At 36.9% G+C, this 25,040-nt stretch overlaps 1 protein-coding gene across 1 annotated transcript in view; it reads right to left on the bottom strand.

Moving 5' to 3' along the window:
* The window catches only part of KHDRBS2 (KH RNA binding domain containing, signal transduction associated 2), a gene marked incomplete at both ends in the record, with an annotated part of 354,308 nt that overhangs the window by 118,901 nt on the left and 210,367 nt on the right, over positions 1-25,040 (bottom strand). Inside the window, one exon of the mRNA XM_084285229.1 lies at positions 151-278. Within this exon, the coding sequence (XP_084141355.1) occupies positions 151-278 (128 nt within the window). The remainder of the gene's footprint in view (positions 1-150; positions 279-25,040) is intronic.

The raw sequence follows: 25,040 nt of genomic DNA, 5'->3' as shown, positions 1-25,040 counted from the left end.
ACCATAATGTGTATTTTTTTTCTTTTTTTTTTTTTTTTAAGAAAAGCCAACCAACCAACCAAAACAAAATAAAACAAAAAACCTCTATGCTTGTTTTGTCATTGTTTAAATTTTCTAACACAACTAGCATAATAGTTCAGGTTACCACACCTTGAAGGAGCTGCAGGTGGCACACGGATCCCTCTTCCTCGAATGCCCCGTCCACGTGCTGAATCCTCAGAACCATTCAAATATGATAGCTCTCTCAGCTGCTCCTGACGAATTTCGTCATTATAATCCTGAAATGTAAAAGATAAAACTTGCTGAAACTTTGTATTTTGGCTGAACTGCCAAATAACCCAAAACAGAAATTACATAGATGCTATTTGGGTCAATTTCCCGACATTATCACCTGTAGGATAAAATATGATCTTTCTATATGCACAAATGATATGAAATTGAAGTATTTGTGGGCTGGAAAGCTACCTATAATATGTGGACAGACAAACTTACATGTATACTTAAGATGGCCATAAACAAGATATACACACAAAATAAAACATGTAAGGTACACAAGGCATAAAGACAAAGTAGACGCTAAGGATATATCTGTAAACAAGATGCAAATGCACTTTCACATAAAAAGGTACCAATCTCAAACAGCTCAAAATCATATTTATCAAATTATAAATACCTGATATATTTTTAGGCAGACAGCATTGGTAACTTTCACATACTCCAAACACAGATTCCATCTGCTGATGCACCTTAGCATGAAAAATTACACTGGATGCATTTGTTTGGATGGTTTAATCATAACATACCAATAATTATAGTGTTATGAAGTTAAATTCTACATCCATTTCTTTTACTGAATTTTATCATCGTTGAATAATGTCCTTAGTTATTCTGTATATCTACTAAACCACTTCTGAAAGGAGCTCTCTTTAGGACTCATGAGTAAAAATGCTATGTTTACTGTATAAAATTGTTCAATTATATAAAATAGGCCCATTCTCAGACTGCAGGGTATCAACTCTGCAAGCTTCTGTTGTCTCAGTAAACAGAACATTGGATGAATATCCTTTTCTTACTGACACAAAATATATAATATTGGGTAATTTTAACTTATTTTACAACCTTTGTCTTAGTCAGAATTCCCTTTTTTTTTTGTTTCCTTCATTTTGTTTTCAGCTCCTTGTGTGCTGATCATAGTAATAAGAGCCCTCTGCATTAATCATCCCTCTGGCAGTAAGTTCTGCAATAGTTAACTAGTATTTCAAAACAGAAAATATTATTGAATTTCAACCCTTCAGTTTTTCATCCTTCAACTTGCAACTGTCATTGACAGGCATGCCAGGATCTGAAAATGCTACAGTACCTGCTACAGTCACCTCAGATGGGTGACTATCCAGGCTGCTTTACAAATGACACTTTTTAGCCAAGTTAGAGACCAGACAAACAGTGAGATGGAACCTAGACTTTACTTATTCCTAATCCTTACCAACTTTCTGGAGTCAGACATATAATAAATGCTTTGTCAGCAAAGTAGGTGTAAGAAATTTGTAGATAATTCTAACTGTAGATGGCTGACACACTGAAAAATAGAGCTGCAATTTACAGGGAGTTTGAGAAGCTTGAAGGGCCAACAGAAACCTTTTGCAGGCCAACAAGAAGAGGTGCAGAGTTCTGCACATATGCTGCAATAATCAAGCCCACACATTTTTAGAGGCTGGGAAATTACAGGTTGAGTCAAAGCACTGCTGAAGATGATCTAGTGGATGCCTGTTTGAATATTGAATATAGGGTGTTCTCCTTTGGAAATAAGGTATATTTCATACAGTGCTACATTAGAGGAGTACAGCCAGCAGCTCAATAGAAGGTATCCAATTTACACAGTGTTGCTTATGTCTGACCTAGAGTATTTTATCCAAGTTTGGCCTGCCAATTTAAGATGAATGTGGTGAAACTGAAAAAAGTCCAACAGAGGACTACCGAGGTAGTCAGTGGCCTAGAGTATATGAGGAGAAGCTCAGGAATGTGGACTTCTTTAGTCTGTTGAAGAGGAGACTGAACAGTGATCAGAGGAGTTTGCAAGTACTTGAAGGAGAGCTACAAAGTGGTGCAGACAAGGAGGAGATTTGGGCTTCTCATGAGGAAGAAGTCTTTCACTAGATGGATAGTGCAAACCTGGAACAGGCTATACAGATTCAAGACTCAGCCAAACAAAGCCATAGTTGTCCTGATTTACTGTTTACTGTTGTCAGTAGGAGTGAAGAAAATCTTCAATGGACCCTTTCAATAGACATTTTTGTGACTGTGCAGCTCTCATCCATCTTCCTCAGTGCCCAGGATATTGTATATAGATTTGCCCCTTCAGCAGGTGCTATTGTAGGAAGGGAGAACATCTGGTAAACCTGAATTATGAAACCAACTAAAACTTGAAGACAAAGCCCAACTCTTGTGTTGAATAGTTGAGAAGTTGGTGACCTGAGGCAGGTATGAGTGAGGAGGGGTTGGAGAAACAGGAGAAGTTCTCAGACAGTTCTGCAACTGTTTTTTATTTAATCTTAGGAATCAATCCCAAAGAGACCCCACAAAAGAACTAAGCCTCTTTCTTCCTACAATACTGAATCAGAGGTATGGGCAATCTGTTGAATGATATGATGCTGACCTTGTGCTCTAAGAGAGTGTAGGCCTAGTCATAATTTTACTTCTAAATTTCTAGGAAGTGCAGCTGGAATAAATCCTAACAATTCAGTTCAGAAGAGAACCACATTTATACAGCATAATATGTGGCATTTGTAACAGAATCATAATTAAGGGTAAATCCCTAATTTTCTAATAAACCAGATGATAGCTTTCTGATCACAACATTCTTCAAATCTTTTTGCACATTTTTCTGTTGTTTTAACATTAATGGTAATAAGATATATACATTGTTCTAGAGAAACGTGTTCTGTAAAACACAGAGGGAAAAACACAGATAGGATCAATCAGGTCACATTTACAGCAAAATCAAAACATGTACCATTTACTATGCCTTGCTTAATATCATCCGTTATTCACACTGGCTCTTCAAGGATTAGAACTTCAAACTAGCTGATTGAGTTTGCCCTTCAGGTTCCACAGCAGTGCTAGGAATGAGCTTCATTAATAATGAAAATAAATTTTGTAAGAGTAAGATGTGGGGGGGAAAAGAAAGGAAGAAGAATGGAAGAAGAAAGGAAAGAAGGACCTGCAAAGAACATAAACTTAAACTTTCTGTGTTGCTGCTTTTAGAATGTTGTATAAATGAACTTCTACCAGAAACTACCTCAAAGCTACTATTCCTTGGTCAGATGTGCATATCATTTATAATCTTAGCATTTACTAAAAGACCCCCCCCCAAAAAAAAACAAAAAAACACAACAACAAAATACAGCAAGACCTGCAAATCTGCACCATTCTATTATACAGTGCCTTTTATTTTCCTACAGGTTATTTACTGTATTCCCTGTTAAGAAATATGCACTATGCATTTTAAAAGAGCAAGAAAAAGACAATAAGGTGTATGGAGAACTGTAATTAAAATGCTGGGAATCCTGAAAAAAAAATCTATTAAATTACTATATATAGATCATTTATCTTACATGCCCTTTAAAAAAGCATAATAAAAATCATAACCTCGAAACCTGAAATCTGAAATTTTGAAAAGAAATGCTCTTTTCAACTCTTCATTAAACAGAAACATAACACTGAATTAATCTTTTATAACTGCTACATGAGTCTAGCTAGAGACAGAGTATCCTGCTGAATATTTAATTGTAGCTGAGTTCAGAGCTTAGCACTTGAGCAAAATTATGCTGCAGATGTTTCATATATATCTAGTCCCGAGAGAGTACAAGATGTTGCAAGACATACCTATACTGAACAAAGAAAAATGAAGTAGCTATACACTGTAGTAATATGTTGTTTTAGAAAGAAATCCCTACTCCTTCTATTAAAATAAGCTCATGAGAAATGTGCTGTACTTACTAGTTTTTCTCTAATTTAGGAATCTTATAGCTCATTATCTACATTATCATATATATATTGTTCCTGTTTATATCCTTAAAGACATTATTAGCTAGCTATAAACAGCTTTTGGATTCAATGATACTAAGGGTGCCATCTGCTTACATCACGGTGGTCAGTGTTTGCAAACAACCACTGTAGGTGAGCTAACCACCCACACCCACAACATTTCACCTAAACATGTATCTTGACTTTAAAAAATACTGAGGATTTACAGTCTTAGCAAAGTCACTAGCACCCAGGACCAGCTGTCCTGGTTTCAGTTATTATAAGAGTTAATTTTTCTCTTAGTAGCTGGTATGTGTTGGGGATTTAGGCTGAGAATAATGTTGATAACACACTGATGTTTTAATTTTTGCAGAGCAGTGCTTACACTAAGCCAAGGACTTTTCAGCTTCTCATACTGTTCTGCAAGTGGGCAGGCTGGGGGTACAGTAGGAGCTGGGAGGGGGACAGAACTAGGACACCAGCAAATCACAATGTTCATCTAAGTGCCCCAAAGCAAATTAAGCATTAAGGTAAAACCCTTAGTTTTCTAAATTACATGAACACATTTATCCCAAACTACCACAACAATGCTTATTTATGAGGGTGTGGAACGGTTAATTAGGTCAGTTGCCTTGACTGTGCTAGGAACAAAGGAAAGCTGTCAGTATCAAAATCAAACCAGTGACAGCTCACCCAGGGGCAGTTCTGGCATGGAAGTATGGCAAAAATGTGAATGCACATAAGCTAGGAAATGTTAGAAACCTTTTTTTTTTTTTTTTTTTTTTCTTGTAAAAAGCAGCAAAATATGGCGCAAGCTGCAAAACCTGATCTGAATTTAAAAGATCACACAGTGACAAGGGAGGAGAGTTAATAAAGAAATCAAAGGGTAAGACGTAGACAGAGGCAACAGAATTCAGGAATATCTATCTATCATTAGCATAACAAAGGCTCATAGAAGTCAAGGATAAATCAGTCCCTTAAGGACTGTGATCTCCTGTCCTGATGTGTTTTGCAAGTTTAAGTTCTTTCCATGTATATGAATGATTTGCACTATTAATAAATATCATTACTCTTATCTGTGACAGCTGAATTTCATTCTAACTCCATAGTTAAGGGGAAAGTAATTTATGTTAAAGGCAAACTACCTTAAAAATGCAGATTTATGCAACTCAAACCAAAAATGATAATCATAATTCTTCATATTGACAATGTTGAAGTATGAATAAGACACACTTGGTCCCTTATATGGATGACAGTTTATAGCATACTCACACTTACTCACACTCCTTATCCAAGCTAGCTATATGTATCATGTGAAGGACAGACTACTCTCCACATGGTGTTGGTAAAACTAAGGTACCATATTCTACAGACAAACAACTACCTGTTAGCATTTTGTATTTAAGTCATCAAACTTTCCATGATTTTAATTCAGTGTAAAAGAAGTTGTAAAATATAAATGCTTATCTTCCAGTTATTTTCTGTATATTTCTTAAAGTGCTTGCTAAGGATCCCAAGGCAACAATACCTGAAATTTATAGCTGGCCTATATAGAGAGGTTTCAGATAACATGTATGACAGATCCTATAGTCAAAAGAATCATATATTACCTTAAGGACCACCACCTCTTTACAGTAAACCTGAATAGACAAGAACAGAAATGTGGTCCCATGGTCCTGAAAATCTCAGTCTGTACTGCCTGAACACTCTCTCTCAGGCTTGTAATTTTCTCTGAAACTGTTGCCAACAGAGAGCTTCACATTCACAGACATAGGTATTCTCCATTCTGCATTCCTCTCTTCCTGCACTCAGCCTAGCAGGTAGCAGAAAGGCAACAGGAGATGGATTTGAACTCCCCTGGCACTTCTGCCTCCTGCCCAGTTCCCAGAATCAGTAAAAGAGCTTTAGGGCTCCATAAATTTGCACAGATTTATTGAAGCTAGACTATCCCCCCTAAATCCTGAGGTTTCTGTCTTGGGGCTATATTTACGTAGCTTAAGCACCAATTAGCTTGAAATTTCTACTGAGTAGCTGCTTCAGAAAACCCATAGACAGCCAGTAGGGCACAGAAGATCCAGTGAATTACATGGAGTTAGGAGATGTGAACACAGCCCTTTTATTTTTTCTTTTAGATACATACGAACTAATTTTGGGCACTAAAAGAGACATTGTTCTCGTGCTTTCTTGTATATATGGGAAAGCATTAAGTCTGTGAGCATACCTGGTAGTGAGGAGCTTTCTGAAGTTGCTGCTACTTTGTGCTTATGTGGCCTTATGACAGGGAGTTGCTAGGATTCAACTTCAAAGCATGGTGAAAGTTGCTCACCTGGACTCATGGGGTCAGGATCTCCAGTTTATTGTACTGAAGAGGCCAAGAACCCAGGAATTCCCACTTCCTAGCTGAGTGCTTTAATATCAGACTGTTCCAAAAAAAAAGAGAATTATTACTGGCTGCTTAGTATCAGAAGAGCTTGGTGAACTAAATCCTTAGCTGACAGAAGTATTTCAGCATTTCCTTATATTCTAATATCCAGTTCCAATATTCTATAGCATTCAAAGTGTAAACATATCAGACTTTTTCCTGCACACATCTAAAGCCTCTCTCTATCAATGTCCACTTAAACTTAGGCAATTATGCCACGTAGATTGTATAGCCCTCTCAATCACCGAAAATTAAGGTGAGGCAGTATCTCAGCTAGGCATGTAGATCAGGTGGATGGAACTGCATCCTAAAACTTCATTCTTTGTCTCTCTGATGAAAATTCAAAGTTCACTGTAAAGTACGAGATTAATCTATAGCAGAGACCATGCCCAACCAAACAATTCCTGCAAGGTTCAGCAGAACTGTGGAAGCTGGCTCTAGTCCACCCTATGTGGGTTCTGATGGGTATGGCATATGTTCTCAACAGTATATGGAGAAGCTCAAAACTGACAGCTGTTTTGATGTTCCTAGATAAGATCTGTGTTCTCTGAACCCATATTTAATGTATATGCATGGTTTCCTGGTTACCTACAGTCGTGACCATCTGTTGAGATGGCTTTTTGCCCATTTGTAGATTGGTCTGATTATTTCACTAGAGCATAGGTGCCAGGTAATGATAGGTTTAGATGGACAGCCTGCAGTGCGCCACAAGTGATAATGCTTCTGCCAGAAGTTCTCTTCCGTGGCTCCAATATTGCATTAACACCACATGCCTCTTTGCATTTGACCATACATATTGGAACTTACATAAGACCATTCTGTGTGCATGCAGTTCTTTGGCAGACAGTAACCCCCCCCCCCGACAAATGCATAAAAATATAAATATAATCCATCTGACTCGAAGGAAGAAATGTGATTTTCTCTAAGCAATTGGCAACTTAGCCAGATCCACAGCTATAAACATTATGTCCTTTCACTTGCCACATTAAAAAAAAAATAATAAAAAAGAGGTTGGTTTACCTGCTTCTAGTCTGTCTGAAAAATAAACCTTAATTGTGTGGGTCACTCTTAGAGACTGGAACACATAAAACAGACTATACATTTCTCTCAGTAACATTTTGAATGTGTTGCAGCCAATATGAGTTTCAGCTTATAAATGCCTATGGGCAGAATGCAAGCAGACATAAGCTAGAGCCACGTACACTTGCCTTTGAGGTTAGTTGACAGCTGGGGGATTTGTCAGCTTGCCACAGAGAGCACTAACCCAAGCGTGGATGTCATTTTTCTCTTTGAGCATGCACAATTAAATCTGCCTGGCATCATCAGCATGGGGCACTGCTCTCTACAAGCAGTGTGGGAGGGAGGGGGGACATCTTGCTCCTCAGTATCTGAAGAGAAGCTGCCAATACCCACAGTGTAAATTGTGCATAGGCAACTGTTATGAAACTTCAATCCAGATATTTTAATTCTTGCTAGAAGAGAGCAAAATAAACTTCATCTAGTTTTGTATTCATTCTTTTTCTTTCTCTCTTTCTCTCTCTCTTTTTCTTTTCCTTTCTCTTTCTCTCTCTCTTTCTTTCTCTCTTTCTCTCTTTTTATAGAAAAGAAGGCTTGTAACCAAAGACTGTTCCATTTTACATGGAAATGTTGTTAGCCACACTAAGTAACCACACTGAAGCTCAGTGCATGATGTTTTAAAAACCCTTAGAAACCTGTATTAAATTCCAGATATTTGCCCCAATTTATTCTACCCCTCTTGCTCCCAGCCCTCAGAACAATGGATGCCGTGGTCTGTGATTCATTCAAATTACAGCCATAATGCCACAGAAGTCAGTTAGCTGACAGCTCTCTATCCCTGAATTTAATTTTGAGTGAATCCTGGCTGCCAGAGACTTGTGCTTATTTACAGTTGTCACTTGAAGGAGATATGTATAAGGGAATTTGTAATATATAAACAGGACATATAGCAAGCTGTGGGGAGAGTGGTATAGCCACACATTACTGAAGAAATCTTTATAGATTTTACACTGGATATTTATACCGGCTTCTAGGAAGGAAGGATGTGATATGATTGATTTTCCTCTGGGAAAACCTGTGTCCTTCAAAGAAAGCAGGGACAGGAGTATGACTGTCACCGCTCTTCTCCAGCTGTTTGTTGGGAAGGTGTACTTTGATTACTAACAAGATTACTAATTGCTCCTAGGGCAGGATCAATGGTCTACTATAGCCATGTTGCTTGTAAATGAAATTAACAAGCTGTGTATAGTAACTACACAACTTCTGTTTTAACAATGCCATGTGGGAACCACATTGCCTCCTGCTAACCCAATGGTGTAAGTTTGTAGCCCCCTTGTCAAGGATAATGACAAAGCCTCTTTGTTGGTGAGAATGGCAAAATTCAGATGTGTTTACTCCCGTTTTGTGTGACTGACTCATATAGCCCTGCTACAGCTGTGCTTTCTTGGTCCCATGTTGCACAGCAAAGAACAATGAAAGATGGGAAGTCTTAAAATACCTTACAAATGTTTGTTGAGTGTCATTTCTTTTATGGTTGCTGAATCATTTTACAATTTTTAAAAATCCTATTAGGTGATAATCTGTACAAATTGATTGTAAATGAGACAAGAATTAGTTTTTAAAGCAAAAGGAGCATTTTTTTGATTTACTGCAATATATAATTAAGAAAACATGAGCTCTCATTGAAGTAAGGACTGTCTTGGCAAACACCAGCTCTAGTATAAACACAGTAGAAACATTCTTAATAACGCTATATACTGAACTCTAGAAAGAAGCTTGGTCTGATTCAAAGATAGGAGACAGAAAAATATCTTAAATTCAGTCAGCACAGAGCAATTACTAAATACTCTGAAAGTCAGAAAGGTGAACTTACTGCAGCAACATGGTAACTAAAACAGTTGGGTGGACAGTGACATGACCTCAGAATTCATTTCTTCTTTTTTTCCAAAATAAGGATTTGAGAAAAAGGATGAAGACTTTCTTTCCATTGTCAGTCCTAGGAGCATGCACAGAAAGCTTCTAAAAAGCTCAGACCACCACCAGGGCTTAGTTTTTGAAAGACAGCTGTACCTCAAGTGTTCTCCTCAGTAAGAGGTCAAGGCAGAAACCACAGTAACTGTATTTCTCACTCAATCCTTCTACAAAGAAATCTGACTAACCCAAACTAAAGAGCATAGCACATCATCCCTAGAGCCAAGGCTTTTTTATATACTAAGGGAAAAGATAACATGCAACATGCTGGGAAGATGGTATGTGATAGTGCTGTAAAAATACAAAAGCAATTTTAAACACTGGAATCACACATATTTTAAATCTGCTTGGTTTGACCTGCTATAATCTAAATTAGCTCCCATACGGAGAAATTTACGGACAACCAATGTAATGATATAGAGGAAATCCAACAGAGGACATGCAGTTATGTGAAGAGCTGCTCTTTCCATGCTTGTCTACAGAGAACCCTTCCCTTCTGAGAGAAGTGTACCAAGTGACATCCATGTTTTTGTTTGATGCAGGAGACAACTTTGTATTTAAAACTGGTGACACCAACAGCTGCCTGGCTGAGGCAGAGTGCGACAGGTTCTAAGTAATGTGTGTAATCCCACCCCACCAACACCTGCCCTGTGGAAACTGCTGTGCTTCATCCCACCATAGCCACCCTTCAGGCATCATTTGTCCTGGGCTCTGCTCATCTGGGGAGGAAACAGGCTGGCAGAGGGAAGGTATGGAGAAGACAGGGTGTCCTGTCTTGCTCCTCGTCAGGTTAGGTGGTGGGGGCCCATTTCCACACACCCTCCAGCATCACATGGCAGCATCTGCCTTCTAACACAGTATTTATGTGCAGTTTTGCAACTGCTCACTCTTCCCAACAGCAGGCCTTTTCAGGCCTTCATCCCTGAACATCTGCAATATTGCCATGCTACATGCCAGAATGGCTTCTGTAAGCACGAGAAAAAAAATATGAAAAGATGTTGCTATCAGATTTCAGGTTCACTGTCCAAACAGTCAAAGAAATTAAAAATACTAAAATAATTTTATGCTCATCTTTTTGAAATTTACACCAAGCTTCAAGTGAGGAAGAGTGTAAATATATAGACAAATAATCAACAAATAAATAAATATTCAAAGGAATGGGAAGAAAAGTATCAAATAAGAACAGTTGAAATCTTACTGGGGTGGGGTGGGAAAGGCAAGGTGAATGAATTAGGAAATAATACTTTCTTGCAAGTTTTTAAAAAATATGCAAGTTTAAAAAAATGTTTTACTAATTCCATTGGGAATGTATGCATCAGGTTTATACCATATACAAGATGTTGTGGGTTTAATCTTTTCAAAAAAGAATTGGAGACATAAGGAAAGATGGTTAGTAAAATCACTTACCAAAAAATGCTTACACAAAGTATCAAGTACAGTTGTATTAATTCCCAGGTGTCTCTTCCCTGTTTTTAAAATACATAGTGTATGAAAGATTAGGAGTGAAGTGTGTAAGACTTAGCAAGTGCTGTAATTAATTTATTATAAATAATCTTTTGAATTGTAACCAGATGTAAGTGACATTATTGCCAGAGTTTCAAGCTCAACAATTTAATATACAATATGATGAAGATATATGTAAGCAGTTCTACATTTGTTATTATTTAATTTGAATATCCTTTATTTTGTTACCATATAAACCCTTGTAAATAAGATTATTTGCCAGGAGATATGGCACCTGTATTTATAATGTCTCCTTTTCTGCTCTGCAGCATGCGTTAAAGAGGGTTCCAGGTATTTTAACACTATTACCATTGCTATTTTTGGATATATATTTTTAAAATATAATATCAGATTATACCTGCTGACTACTGGATAGCAAAAACCACCTGCTCCTCAAAATCTTTCATTGTTTTGTGGCTGATGCATCTAAACCTGCCCTCCCTAGGGGGCTGCAGAAGATGACTGACTTCAGAACAAACACAAACAATCCAGGCTTGAGGGGAAAAATGAAATAAGCTCCACAGCTGAGGGGCCCTCTCATGAGGATGTCTAAGCAGAATCAACTGAAGATCCACTTCAAGCACACCTGTTACCCAAAGAGTGGCAGTGTAGTGAAAGAAAAGATAAAGGCTACTATGTCAAATGGTGCCAGTCAACTTAAAAATTTATTTTTAAGCTGCACCCAGAAGTGGAAAAACACCTTTTAAATGGATGCAGTTACAGCACAATATTTCATTTAGTATATGAGCTCCTGTATTTTACCACAGCTTCATTAACTGCATACACTTGAAGATTTGCTACTTATATGGTATATTCCTACATCAGGCAATCTTGAGAATGATGATATGCATTGGACACAGGATCAAACTATATTCTCAGGAGGAGAACCTGAGTTATACTGAAGAAATGCAAATGGGATTAAAAAGTCAGACTTAGCTATTAGATTCCCTAGATAATACTAGATTCATTGGCATATATCTTCTTCAACTTCAGTTCTGACTTGCAGGCCCACCAATGTATTTCTTTTTATTAAACTGGTTTGTTTTTATGGAAAGACAACTCAATTGACTCTAAACTTTTAATTAAACTTAAATTAAACTTAAAGAGTTTCAGGATGATAAACTAATCATTGAATATTAAACTGCAACTTCCTAATAACTGAACAAATTTCTTGTGATAAAAGAAACAAATAGCATTCAATACTTTTCCATCATTTCCAAGCAACACAATCAGCAACTACACATAGTACCAAATGGGGAAAAGAGGTAAAAAATGCTTGGAAAATGTATGTTCAATTTATTTTTTATACTGTAAGATTTCTAATTTGGCCTTGAACAAGGAACTCAAAAATTCATCTAGAGTAGGACCAATGAGTCTGTGTCCAACATTACAGTCCTGACAGGCCACAGACTTTCCAGTCTTTCTGATTTACTGAAAGAAAACAAACAATTGCCTTCCTTTCTAGCTGTACCTGACCACATCACAGGACTAGTGTACACCTATGACTTTTGGACACAGACACCACATTCACAGAACCAGGTAAGTATACAAGACAAAACCTTCGTTACAGTTCTATGTACAACTAGATGCCTGTAAAAAAAAGTGTAAATTTATTATACTGTTAGACATCTCAAAGTAAAACGATTTTGAAAAAGCAAACCTATTTAGTTCCTTAACTGCTGCAATGGACATGCAAACACACTTTCATGGGTGTTTTTTTTTTTTTTTTTAATAATATTGAAAAAATGGTATAAAAGAGCATGGTGACCCTCTCTGCTTATTATGAATGTTCTTTGCTGAATTGTACCACAATGTCTATGTCTATGTCTTAAAGTTATTAAAGTTATTAAGCTGGGACTTTATCAAAAAAAATCTTATTAATTTTGTGAAAAGAGTCAGAAATTCATCAACAAGAAATTTAAAAGTTATTTTAATTTGTATACATAGAGATGGAATATTTCTTTCTTTTTGATTTCTCTTATGATTTTTCAGTCTTCTAAGTAGCAAAACCAAAAAGATGGGTCATAAATTTCCTTTCTTAGATTCCCAATCTGAATCAGGATAGTGAAAATATGCCTCAATAACTAGGAAATGAGACTTAAGACAGTGATTTATTTATTTATTTAATCTTAGAAATACAATGTTGAGCTCAGTGCCAGCTGAAAACTGGACTCGATTCCAGCTGGATCTTAGCAGCTGTTAATCAAGTGCCACAAATGTTCAGTTTGCCAAGCAGATTTCCCATTCAGAACAAATTTGATATATGGACTCAGAGCCCACCTGTAAAAGACTCTACCCTGCGTTCAGGGTTTCAAGACAGCTACCCCATATGCACAGACATGCAAGCACATAAAAATCACCTACCAAGAGCCCAGCTGGCTGTTACGACCACCCCTGATGATCTTGAATCCGCGCCCCAATTTTGCTCAAGAACCATGATCAGGGCTTGAGGTCAGCCCTCTACTCTTGGCTAAGGAAGATCCCACTGAGTTCTGTGTTTTTCTGTGGGGAAAATCTGAGGCAGGCAGCAAGTTGTTGGTGAAGTATTTAATAGTTGAGATACGTGGGCTTTATTTACATAACTAAAAACATCATAACTTCATGCTTATCCAAAAACAATAGCTGGTGTTAATAAGCCTCAGCTGTAAACATAATGTTATTAGCTAAATTATGCACCATGGTTCCTCACCTGTCTTCTGTTCCACTACAAGACTTCTCATGAGCTATTTTATCATCAATGAAATAAAAAGCAATCACCTTACATTATATATTTTCCAACTGAATAGGTGTATAGACTTACAGGTTGTCTGAACTGAAAAAAAGTGGATGTGAACCTACTTGTTCCAAGCTGTTATTTAACCATAATTAACCCATTTCTGTATTATTGATTTTAGGAGCACGGAAATCAGTGCAGGACATTCCTCTCTTTTTCCCATTCAGTTCAAATAAAATGCCTTTAATTTAGTTCAATGTGACCAATATACAAAGCTTAGGAGAACTAAATACCTTAACTTTAAATATAATAATTCACCCCATCACAGAAAATGTGAGAAGACACTAAAAACTAACAGTATATTCATCATTGTTGTCCTGCCAAAGGGAAGAGCACTATAAATGGAATTAACTGAGATTAGTTTATTTCCTTTTCTCATAACTCAAATGATCAATTATTTTAACTGAAATGTACTTAATTAAAACTGAGGTATATTTAATTTAATTAAACTGTCAAAGCCTGCCATTAGTTTTAATGCCAAATGTGGATAGGTACTGAATATCAATATCTCATTATGTGTTTAAATTCAGCATAGCAAGCCAAGGCAAACACATAGGAGTTCATCGCACCTCAAGGTGCAAAGTAATCTGTTTCTGTTGGCTGCCACTAACTCCACTTAACAGCAAAGGTAGGTTATTTTATTGAATTAAAGCCTTCCAACCCTGGGGTTTATGAGATTAATTTCTCTGTTCTGGCTCTCTGAGAATGGACTCAGGTCTGATTTACCTGCATGGTTATTGATATTTGTCACTTGCTTGTGCTGTATGGACTGGGTGAAAGTCTCACAGTTCTCCTTCAATCCAAAAACCTATTGTAAATAACTTGGGTTCAAAATTTCAGTCTTAACATGAAATTTTAAGTCCAGGATTTCCTACTGTGATCTTTATTAAGCTATTCTGATAATTATCCAGCACTGATGTGGTTAAAAAAAAAGATTTGTTCACCATTCAACTTTCAGGGTGCACAAACTGAAAAATTTTAACTGCTCAGGTCAGATCCTGTAGGCCCAGTCATCATTAGCATTTATTTTTCTGCACATTATGAAAATAAGAAGACAGACATCTCTTCTTGCCAGTGTTCTTTCCTTTGAGCAGATTTCCTTTGCTCTTCTAAAGGAAGAGAAGGAACCAGCTTCCCCAAAATGCTCTGGACAACCACCATTGCCATGTGTATGCCAGCCGTGTCACTGTGAAATAAGAGCACTGTTATTTCCTAAATATTTGGCAAACTAAAATCTCCTGAGATTCCTCAATATAAAGAACCCCCAAAGCAAGTCTATCTTAGTCCTACACTTCCTTAAAAAGAACAGGAACAAAACAGAACACGACCGACATTGATTCATTTACCAAGTGGTTCTACCTTTTCTTTGGAGAATCTGGACTCTGCTTTAATAAACCATTCTCCTTGAATGTCATTTGCGCTGAGTAAATACTGATTCCAGAGTGGTAAGAACTATCATTTGTGCCCTTATGCAAGGGGTTTTGAAGCAAGAGTAGGCTGCAAGAGCTGATAGAAGAATCTGTTTCAAATATTCAAATACATATTACTGATAAATGAAGTATTCTCCCTTCTTACCAGGCCTATTCCATGTTGTTTTCAATACTGGCAAACCCCCAAACTAGCCTTTCGTAATAGAAGTAGAGCCTCACAAGTGCCACATTTCTGCAGCTATTACACAGTTTATGTGTTGCATGAGGTACACAGGTCTTCACAGTCTTTATTCTCTTCTTTATGTGGAAATTTCACCTCATTAATTTGAGTTCAGTTCACATTGGCAGAGATTACATATTTCAGAGGGTATTTATTTGTAAATACACCAATTCTTGTTAAACATTTAAGCATAAACCTAGATATAATGGAATTAAAAATATACCACAGAAGCCTAACCAATAGCTTTTTATAATTAAAATATCCAAAATGAAGGGAAAAGGTTGTATGTGCTACAGAATGCAATACACCACTCAGTTTTATACACCCAACATAATATTTGAAAATATTGTGTTTTTTTTTTCCTTTTTTTTTTTTTTTTTAAACCAAAACATCTGAAGGAAGCTGGAGGACTTCTTAGATTCAAGCATGACTTCTAGAATATCTATTCTGAATTCTATTGGTTACCTTTTCTCCTGGTAATTATTAATTTGAAAGTTTCCAATCAGAAAATCCTTCAGACTGTTCCAGTAGTGCACTAGCAAAACTCACTTTCATTATCCCTATCTTACTGAATGCTCTATCCTTTACTTTGCAAGAGGTTAGTCTCAGAAATGTTCAGCAGCAGACCAAGGTTCTATCCTGATTCAAATCCACAAAAATGTTGATGGCTAAGATTTCCTAAATTTGCTAGGTATTAAAAGAACTGTTCTCTCCTTTCCTTTGCTTCCTGGAATTATTTAACAATAATTTTGTTTTCTCATTTTGGAAAAACACTTGTTTCTTCCTTCCTACATTAGCCTCCCCTCCTCCACCCGCCCTATTTTTTTCCATGGCCTCATGTTTGAAGACTTGGAAAACTGAATTTCCAAAGATCACACACACAGACAGGTTCCCAGGCACTGCTGAGTATTTCTATGTAGAAATTATTTTTTAGAAAGAAGGTGAAGTTATATTTTCAAGCATTGAAAATAGGAATACTGTTCTGGCTGGGAACATAGCCATTGTTTTGGAAAAGCTTTCAATCTTTCAATGCACTTTAAGGCCAGCTTGGAATAAGGACTAGAGTTAGAAATCACAACTGCATGGCCTGAAGCCTGAATCTGTTTTACTTTATCTGTTTTTTTTTTTTTTTTTTTTTTTTTTTTTTTTTTGTTGTTGTTTTTTTTGTTTTGTTTTGTTTTGTTAAGCTTCTAGAACAGAAGCAAGTATTTTGATCAAAACAGACTATGTTATTCAAGTAATTTCTCCATGATTTATTACTTCCTATTTTGAAATTAACAAAGTAATTCTGTCTTAATGGATGGACAAAATCTTCAAACAAACTTGAATATGTCTTTGTCTGAAGTAGAAAAAAGAGGTGTGAGTATGAAAAATCATAAAATTATTGCTGAAATATCCACTTGTTGTTATTGCTGAATATCAGCCGCCATCTTGGCTCCTTGGTCTGAGTTTGCCTGCCATTAAATCTGTAGTAAGGATAAGTTCTTCTCCACTTACAGTCCATTTATTATTTAAACTAACTGTGGTGGTTTTACCGTGCTGGGCAGCTAAACCCCACAACCGCTCTCTCACTCCCCCTCCTTTAGATAAGGAGGGGGAGAAGTAAAGCAAAGAACAACTCACGGGTTGAGATAAGGATAATTTAATTAAAGGGAAATAATTATAATAATTAAATAAAGACTACCATGAACTAAACAATTTAACTAAGGGGAAATAAAAGGGAAAGGGGAAAAAGGGAGGAAAACAAACAAACAAAATAAATGAAAGCGATATGGAAGTGCAGAGGAAAGAAATTACTCTCTACTTCCCACAAATGAGCGATGATTGACCACGTCCTTGAAGCAAGGCCTCAACGCACACAGCCGGTGTTCGAGAGGAGGACCAACGTCTTCTCAATGAGAGCCCACCCCTCCCCTCTTCTTCCTGTTTCCACCTTTTATTGCTGAGTGTGACACCACATGGTATGGAATATCCCTTTGATTGGTTTAGGTCAGCTGCCCTAGTGATGTTTCTCTCCTCACTTTTTTGCCCACCCCCTAGGAGGGTTAGAGAAAGGCCCAATGCTGTGCCACTGCTGCTCAGCAGTAGACACAACACTGGTGTGATAACACTGCTGTTCCAGCTACAAGTACAGAGTACGGCACTGTATGGGCTGCTGCCGGGAAAGTTAACATTCCAGCCAGACCCAGTACACTAACCCATAAAGTAAAGGCACTTCCATAACTAAAATAGATCATAAGGACACAGACATTTCCTATCATATCCCTTCCTGATTGCTCTGAGGACCTGTGTGCCACACAGCTGTCCATAATTCTACAGCTCCCAGCTCTTGACTTGTCCCACAAATCTCTGCTGGGGAGACAACTGCTCACTTACATGTAAAGCAAGGGTACTGAAAGTACCATTTAAATTGTGTTCTATAGTGTGAGTAGCTGCCTTTCTATAGTGTGATTAGGTGCCTCACCTGTCTTCAGGAAGCCCAGGTCCCAAAGACCCAAGGGAAAGTCTGGAACAAAGAGAAGACTCTCCCTCAGCAGAGGAAGATTGGGTTAGAGGGCTCTTAAACAAACTGGACATATATATATATATGTGTATATATATATATTATACACATGCATATATATATATGTCTGGATACTCTGGATGCGTACCTAAGTACACGGACAGTCTTTACAAATATAGGTTACATTAAGGGACAGTATAGTGGACTGTAAACTGTCTGAATGGCCAGGCCTGGAGGGTTATGATCAGTGACACAAAGTCCAGCTGGAGGCCAGTCACTACTGGTGTCATCAAGGGGTCAGGGAGAGAAAACCCTAAGCTAGAAATTACTTGGGAGCTTAAAATCAAATTTTGAGTTCCTACTAGTAACTTGCACAAAACTCAGCAGCTGAATGACTCATTTCTTATGCTGAATTAAACACTCACAGAATGTGGGCTGAAGTCAATTTGAAACAGGATCTGTTCAACTGTCATCACACTCTACTGCAAATGTAAATTAATTCTTATTCACAGCATCACACCCACCTCCTTTAAGATGTAATTTAATCTTCATAGTACTTCTGTTTCTTTTAGGTCTGCCATGCAAGTTTCAGATCAGCATGGTAGAACATGCCCTGCTAAGATTAAGTAGGGTTTACCTCCAACTTTTTGCACTGAGAAATTTGTATTTGTAAATCCACAAGTTCTGTGTGTAATGGTGTGTGTCTGTATATGTACCTGTCTTGTATTCAAAAAAACAGATTTTGCAAGGAACTAGTATTCATTGCTCTGAAAATGTATTTGCATTTATCATGCACTTTGCAACATGATACACATTTTCTTTTCCTAAGTGTTTTTATATAGTCATAAGTCAATAAAGAATCAAATTTTACATGATTTTTTCTTTTTTTTTCTGGTCACCTAAACTACACCAATGAAAGAAAAAGGCTTTCTGAAGCTGTTTATTATTATTATTATTATTATTATTATTATTATTATTATTATTATTAAATAATAATAATAATTATAATATAATAATATATTTATAATATTATTTATATATAACAATAATATATAATAATATTTATTATTAAATAATAATAATAATAATAATAATAATAATAATAATAATAATAATAATAATAATAATAATTTCAGCTCAAAGGGTCTTTTCAAAATGAAGGACAGTTGATGAGTCCTGTTACGAGCACAATTTCCCTGCAATTTTTGGAAGTGATATTTAGCATGCACTACTAACAGTTAGGGAAACATTTGCATGGAAAAATATGTCTGCCTACAGTGAAAAGCAAGATTTTAAATGAAAAAACTTAGTTTCACTTTTCACTTTATGCTTACATTATGGTAGCATACTTAACCAATTCTCTACCACAGCATACAAAATCTAAGAAAGCCTAGGTGAATTCACAAGTTAAATGAATACATTTACATCTATAAATCAGTCAACAAGCATATATTCTGTACTGGATTATGTAATTTGTTTCTTGAGAATAAAATCCTTGGATTTTGTCTTTTAATTCCTTAAGTGAGATGTACCCTAATTGCAATTTATAATATTTCTATTTCCCAAAATTTATATTTAGATATGTTTATTGATCCTCTGTACTGACACATATTTTGTGTGTTTCTTAATGTGGAACGGAGTTGTTCTATAGCAATTAGGAGCTAAGAATTCTGCTTTACATGAAAGCTGTGTAAAAGTACAACAGAAGAAATATTTGCATTTTTTTCTATGTAAAATGCAACAAATAGTTTGCTATTTAAGTATAAAATCAATGATCTCAGCCTGAAGGTTAGCATAAAGAGGACAAAGGTTTTTGGTAAATCCAATTATAAAATCTGATTTTCACAGTAACCTATGAGAAATGTTAGATTCTTTTTTCTTTTTTCTTTTTTTCTTTTTTCTTTTTTCTTTTTTTTCTTTTTGATAATGACAATGGGTTTGTTTGTCTTCCAACACTGAAACAGTAGCTTTATTATCTGCACAACTTCCCAGTTACCCTTTTTTGGTTAGTGTTTAGCTCCATGACTAGACTTGTTTGCTATTCAGTAGTGAGTGCTGATGTGGAAAATAAAGTATATTGCTCTGGTGGAAACTGTGGCATTCTTGTCACCAGTAATATTGCAAACTGCCTTCTAAAACAGATGCTGGATAATGAATTTCCTGGATTAAGATAGCAGAGCACTGCAACATTCACTTAAAGTTAATATACCAGATGTATAAGTTAGGGAAAGATGTTTCTCCATTTAAGACACTAATGTGATTAAACAGGTTTTCAGAGTAGAAGAAAGATATAAATCACACTACATTATCAGCATCTCTTATTTTAATGCAAGTACTGAGCCTGATATAAAATTACAGCTTGTATGTTTCATATTCATCTGGTACAGGCTTAGAAGATGCAATAACAAACCAGTTCACAAGGCCCAAGCATTGGCAGTTTCAGGCAAAAATAATTCATTTTTTTTTCTTTAGAAAACATGGATTGTTCAAGATTAAGTAGTCTCTGGTGGTTCCAAGAGCACTGGCTTTACTTGGTAAGGTTTTGGTAGGAGGAGGGCTGCAGGGATGGCCTCGCTGAGCTGAGTCCAGCAGCTGCCCCATGTCAGCTTCAGCCGACTCCAAAAAAGACCGCTGCTGGCCAGAGCCTAGCCAGTAAGTGATGCTGGTTGTGCCTCTGTCAGATTTAAGAAAGGGAAAAAAACTGCGGTGCAACAGCAGCAGGGAAAGAGAGGAGTAAGAAATGTGAGAGAACCAGCCCTGCATATGCAAGTGTCAGTGCAGAAAGAGGGCAGGAGGTGTTCCAGGAACGGAGTAGAAGTTCCCCTGCAGCCTGTGGAGAGGCCCCTGGTGGAGCAGGCTGTCCCCCTGCAGCCCATGGATCCCACATGGAGCAGATCTCCACGCTGCAGCCTGTGGAGGAGCCCCTGGAGGAGCAGGTGGATGTGGCCTGGAGGAGGCTGCGGCCCATGGAGAACCTATAACAAACTGTTTTATTATAATCACAGTATACATCTGCTCTGAAGATTTCTCTAGGTTGTAGAGTGAAAGGAAATATGAAATACACTGAAGGAAGATTTCATTGCAATGGCTTCCAGCTGGATCACGTACCAGATTTATTCTTTTTTTTTTTTTTTTTTTTAAATATCTGTGAACCTTTCTATTAAAGACTGATTTATTTATTTTTTCATAAAATAAAATATTAAGTTCTATAAGATAGACGATATGGTAATTATTTTGAAACATATCAAATTTAATATGTATTTCTTATCAGACCAATTCAGCTCTTTCAGTGTCACTCATGCCTGAATATAATGATATGATAATGATGCTTTATGCTACTGCGATGCATCACTTTATGTCCACTTAGGCCTTCAGCTAATAAAGTGCTTATAGAAGAGATTTTCTTCATTGTTTTAGCATTTTCTACCCATGGTTAAGTACACATCATTATACTGTTGTACTGATTGATGCCAGTTTAGCATGAGGACATTTCCTAGCAATTATGTTTGATTGAAGTATTAAATATTACATCTTTCCTCTATATTTAAATTGCATGGCTATTTAAAAGCTGGAAAACATCAAACACAATGAATACATATTTATGTGTATGTATACGTATATGCATATTCACATAGAAAAATACTCTTACATATTAATGTAAGATGATTTGCATTTATAGATGTGTACTCTTTTACAGAACTTGTCTTCTCATGGTACAAATAAGGAAACAAAAAAAGAAAGAAATATCCAAGGAATTTTTTGATCCCTTCTGTGACAAGTTTCTGTTTAAAATTGCTTTCAGTTTTGCAGGTATTAGAAATCTCATTGAACATGTACAAAACCAAACCAAAGAATGAGCTGAGCAACATGTAGAGAGCATTATGCAATGCCTATTTCTACTTGAAAGTGTAAGTGATTATTCTCCGCATAACAGAATGCATATAAAATATGAGAGTACACGAATGGTTTTGAGGTAAACACACAACTATCCATTCAAAATGTCTTTATAATTTGTCTCTATAATTGTGTTACGGTCTGCAGTGAAGGCTAAAGGCTGTTTGTGTCTATATAAGCATTTTTTGGGCTACTCAGCAGGAAATGTGTGGTTCAGGAAGCCTATCAGCTTCTCCTTTCTCTAGTCATTTTTTCCAAGAGAAGCCAGGAGATGAAAAGGAAAAAGAACTTTTGAAAATGTTATTATTACTTTATTTCTTATTTATTTATTTATTTATTTTTTCATTGTGAAACAAGATTGGTACACATTCAGTGGTAGGTAGTCATGGCAGAGGCAATCACAAAGAACAGCCAGAGGAGGGAAACTTCAGCTAAAGCACAGAATCCTTTGTGACTGTGTTCCTCACTAAGCACAGAAACCACAGGAACTATGACACTTTGTTTGTGACATTATTTTCTCATACTATGTACTAGACACACTAGGATGGGTGAACAATTGGCTGATGGATTGGGCTCAAAGGGTTATAGGAAATGGAGTTACATCAGGCTGTCAGTCAGTCACTAGTGGGGTTCCACAGGGCTCAATTTTAAGGCCAGTTTTCTTCAATGTTTTCATAAATGACTTGGATGCAGGACTTGAATACTAAGCAAATTTGCAGACGATAATAAACTGGTAGGAGCTGTTGACTTTCTTAAGGGTAGAGAGCCCTTGCAGAGAGATCCTGACAAATCAGAGAGCTGGGTGATCACCAGCACATGAAGTTTAACAAGAGCAAGTGATGGATTCTGCACCTGGGAAAGGACAACCCTGGATATAAGTACAGACTGAGGGATGAGAGGTTGGAGAGCAGCCCTGCAGAAAGCAGTTTGGGGATTCTTGTCAACAGAAAGTTGCATATGAGTCAACAGTGCACCCTGGCAGCCAAAAGGGCCTACCATGGGGTGCATCAAGCATGACATTGCTAGCCAGTTGAGGGAAGGACTTTTCTCCCACTTTTCTATGTGCTAGTGTGGCCTCACAAATCTGTGTGCAGTTTTGGGTGCCACAGTATAAGAAAGACATAAAAATGATAGAAAGCATCTAAAGGAGGACTATGAAAATGGTGAAGGGTCTAGAGGGGAAGATGTATGAGGGGAAGATGTTGAGGTCCCTTGGTTTGTTCAGCCCAGAGAAAAGGTGACTGAGGGGAGGCCTCATGGTGGCCTGCAGCTTCATCACGAGGGGAGCAGAGTGGCGGGCGCTTGGGGGACAGTGCTCTTGGGGACAGTGACAGGACCAGAGGGAACAACATGGAGGGGAGAGTCAGACTGGGTATTAGGTAAAGGTTCTACACCCAGCGGGTGGTCAGGCACTGGGACAGGCTGCCCAGTGCAGTGGTCATGGCAGCAAGAGTACTGGAGTCCAAGTTGTTTTTGGACAATGCTCTCAGACGTATGTTCTGATTTTTGGGTGTTTCTGTGTGGAGCCAGGTGTTAAACACAATGATCCTTGCAGGTCCCTTCCGATTTGGGATATTTTGTGATTCTATGAGTCTATGTTCTCCTTGGTAGGAATGTTTACCTGAATCTAAACATTTTCTGTGAGGAAGACAGGAAAATAATAGAAAGAGAAAAATCTTTTAGAGGTCATTTCAGTTTATAACTGAACTGGACAAGAGAGCCTAGGGTATATTGGAGACCACAGGACAGAGAATATCCTCACATGAGGAAAGATAAGCAAAACATGAATTATAATATCCTTTCTTTTTTCTTTTTTTCTTGTGTTTTTAATATTTGCCTGGTTGTTTACAGCATCACAGGAGTATTTAAAACAGATCAATTTGGTTTGTATTTAGTGGTAAATCACTTGTGGTGGTTTTGGGTTTTAATTATTTATTTTTGCTCTCCTTTAGTACAACAAAAAATAGTGGTTTATTCTATACCAGTATAGGAAAAGTGTCAGCTATACAGCATGCTAGCCATCTAACACAACTAGATTGCTCATTCATCCAAATCTTTTAAATATATTAGTCTGACAAGAAGTGTACTTGAAAGCTTTCAAAGGAAAATTACTAAAATTCAAATACAGTATAAATTACTGAACACTTTCATGTGATATACGTCTGCTGGGCACTAGCTATAAAGTGACCTTGGCAGAGCTGTTTACAGCAGTGTTTTAAATGCACAATTTAACCCAGAGCAAATAAAAAGGTATTTATCACATTGGAGTTAGCATAAGTAATCCTTTTCATTGTTGGGCTTTGGCATCCACTCAGTAAAGATCACAAAACCATCAGAAAGGTTCCAAAATTATAGTTTCTGTTGTTTAAATAGGCTTGTTAACAATGAAGTAAAGCATTGTGCCTGCATTCATGGAAATGTCCAAATCAGCTGGCAAAAGAATCTTTCTACTATAAAGATTTCATAATTGCTTTAGGAAGATTCCTACAGTATGTGCCATATTATTGAATAGAAGATTGTAGTTAATAAAATAGGTTTGCAAAACATTTATGTCCCACTGATTTCTTTCTTTGCTTAAACATCATAAGAAGACCACTCACCTAAGGTGAGACTAAAACACTTTTTAAAAAATAGATATTTTTTTTTACTCTGATGCTGTTGATTGATTATTCATTGGGGTATCAAAAAAGGCAGGCAGAGAAGCTGCTTCCTTTTTTTATATTCTACAGGAAGCAAACACCTTGAGCTACTTGTCAGGAAAATATTTCCATCCTTCAGTAAAGACTGAAGATCAGTTTTCATTACAAATGACATTTATTTCACTACCTAAAAAAAAAACACACCACAACACACCAGGAACATAAAATCAGGAAAAAGACATCTGACTTCAGTGACTTCTTCTAGCAAAATATCATACTGAATGCCTTTAACATAAGTTTGAAGAATAACCTATCAGAAGTTATTAAACTTTCTTTCAGTAACTAAGTCAGGCTGTGTCAGTTCCAGTAATTGTTGTCTGAAACATCAAAGAAATCCTGGAGTCATAACTTCTTATTGGAAATGAAAATGTAACATGTCTTTGCTTTCCCCCCTGTAAAGACAGAGCTCACAGTGTAATCTGATTGCTGCAGAAGCACGTCAGTGGAGAACAATGTGTCATTTGAGGATTTCTATCCCACTGCCATCAAAAGTTTTTTGAGAAATCCAGTTAAGAAAATCTAGAGGAAAAAAGAATGGTATATTTTCTTTTATCTCAATCTTCTGCTCTGCTTGTGGGAAACCCT

This window comes from Netta rufina (assembly GCF_964035555.1).
Source record: "Netta rufina genome assembly, chromosome: 3".
NCBI lineage: Eukaryota > Metazoa > Chordata > Aves > Anseriformes > Anatidae > Netta > Netta rufina.
This window is presented reverse-complemented; position numbering and strand designations above follow the sequence as displayed.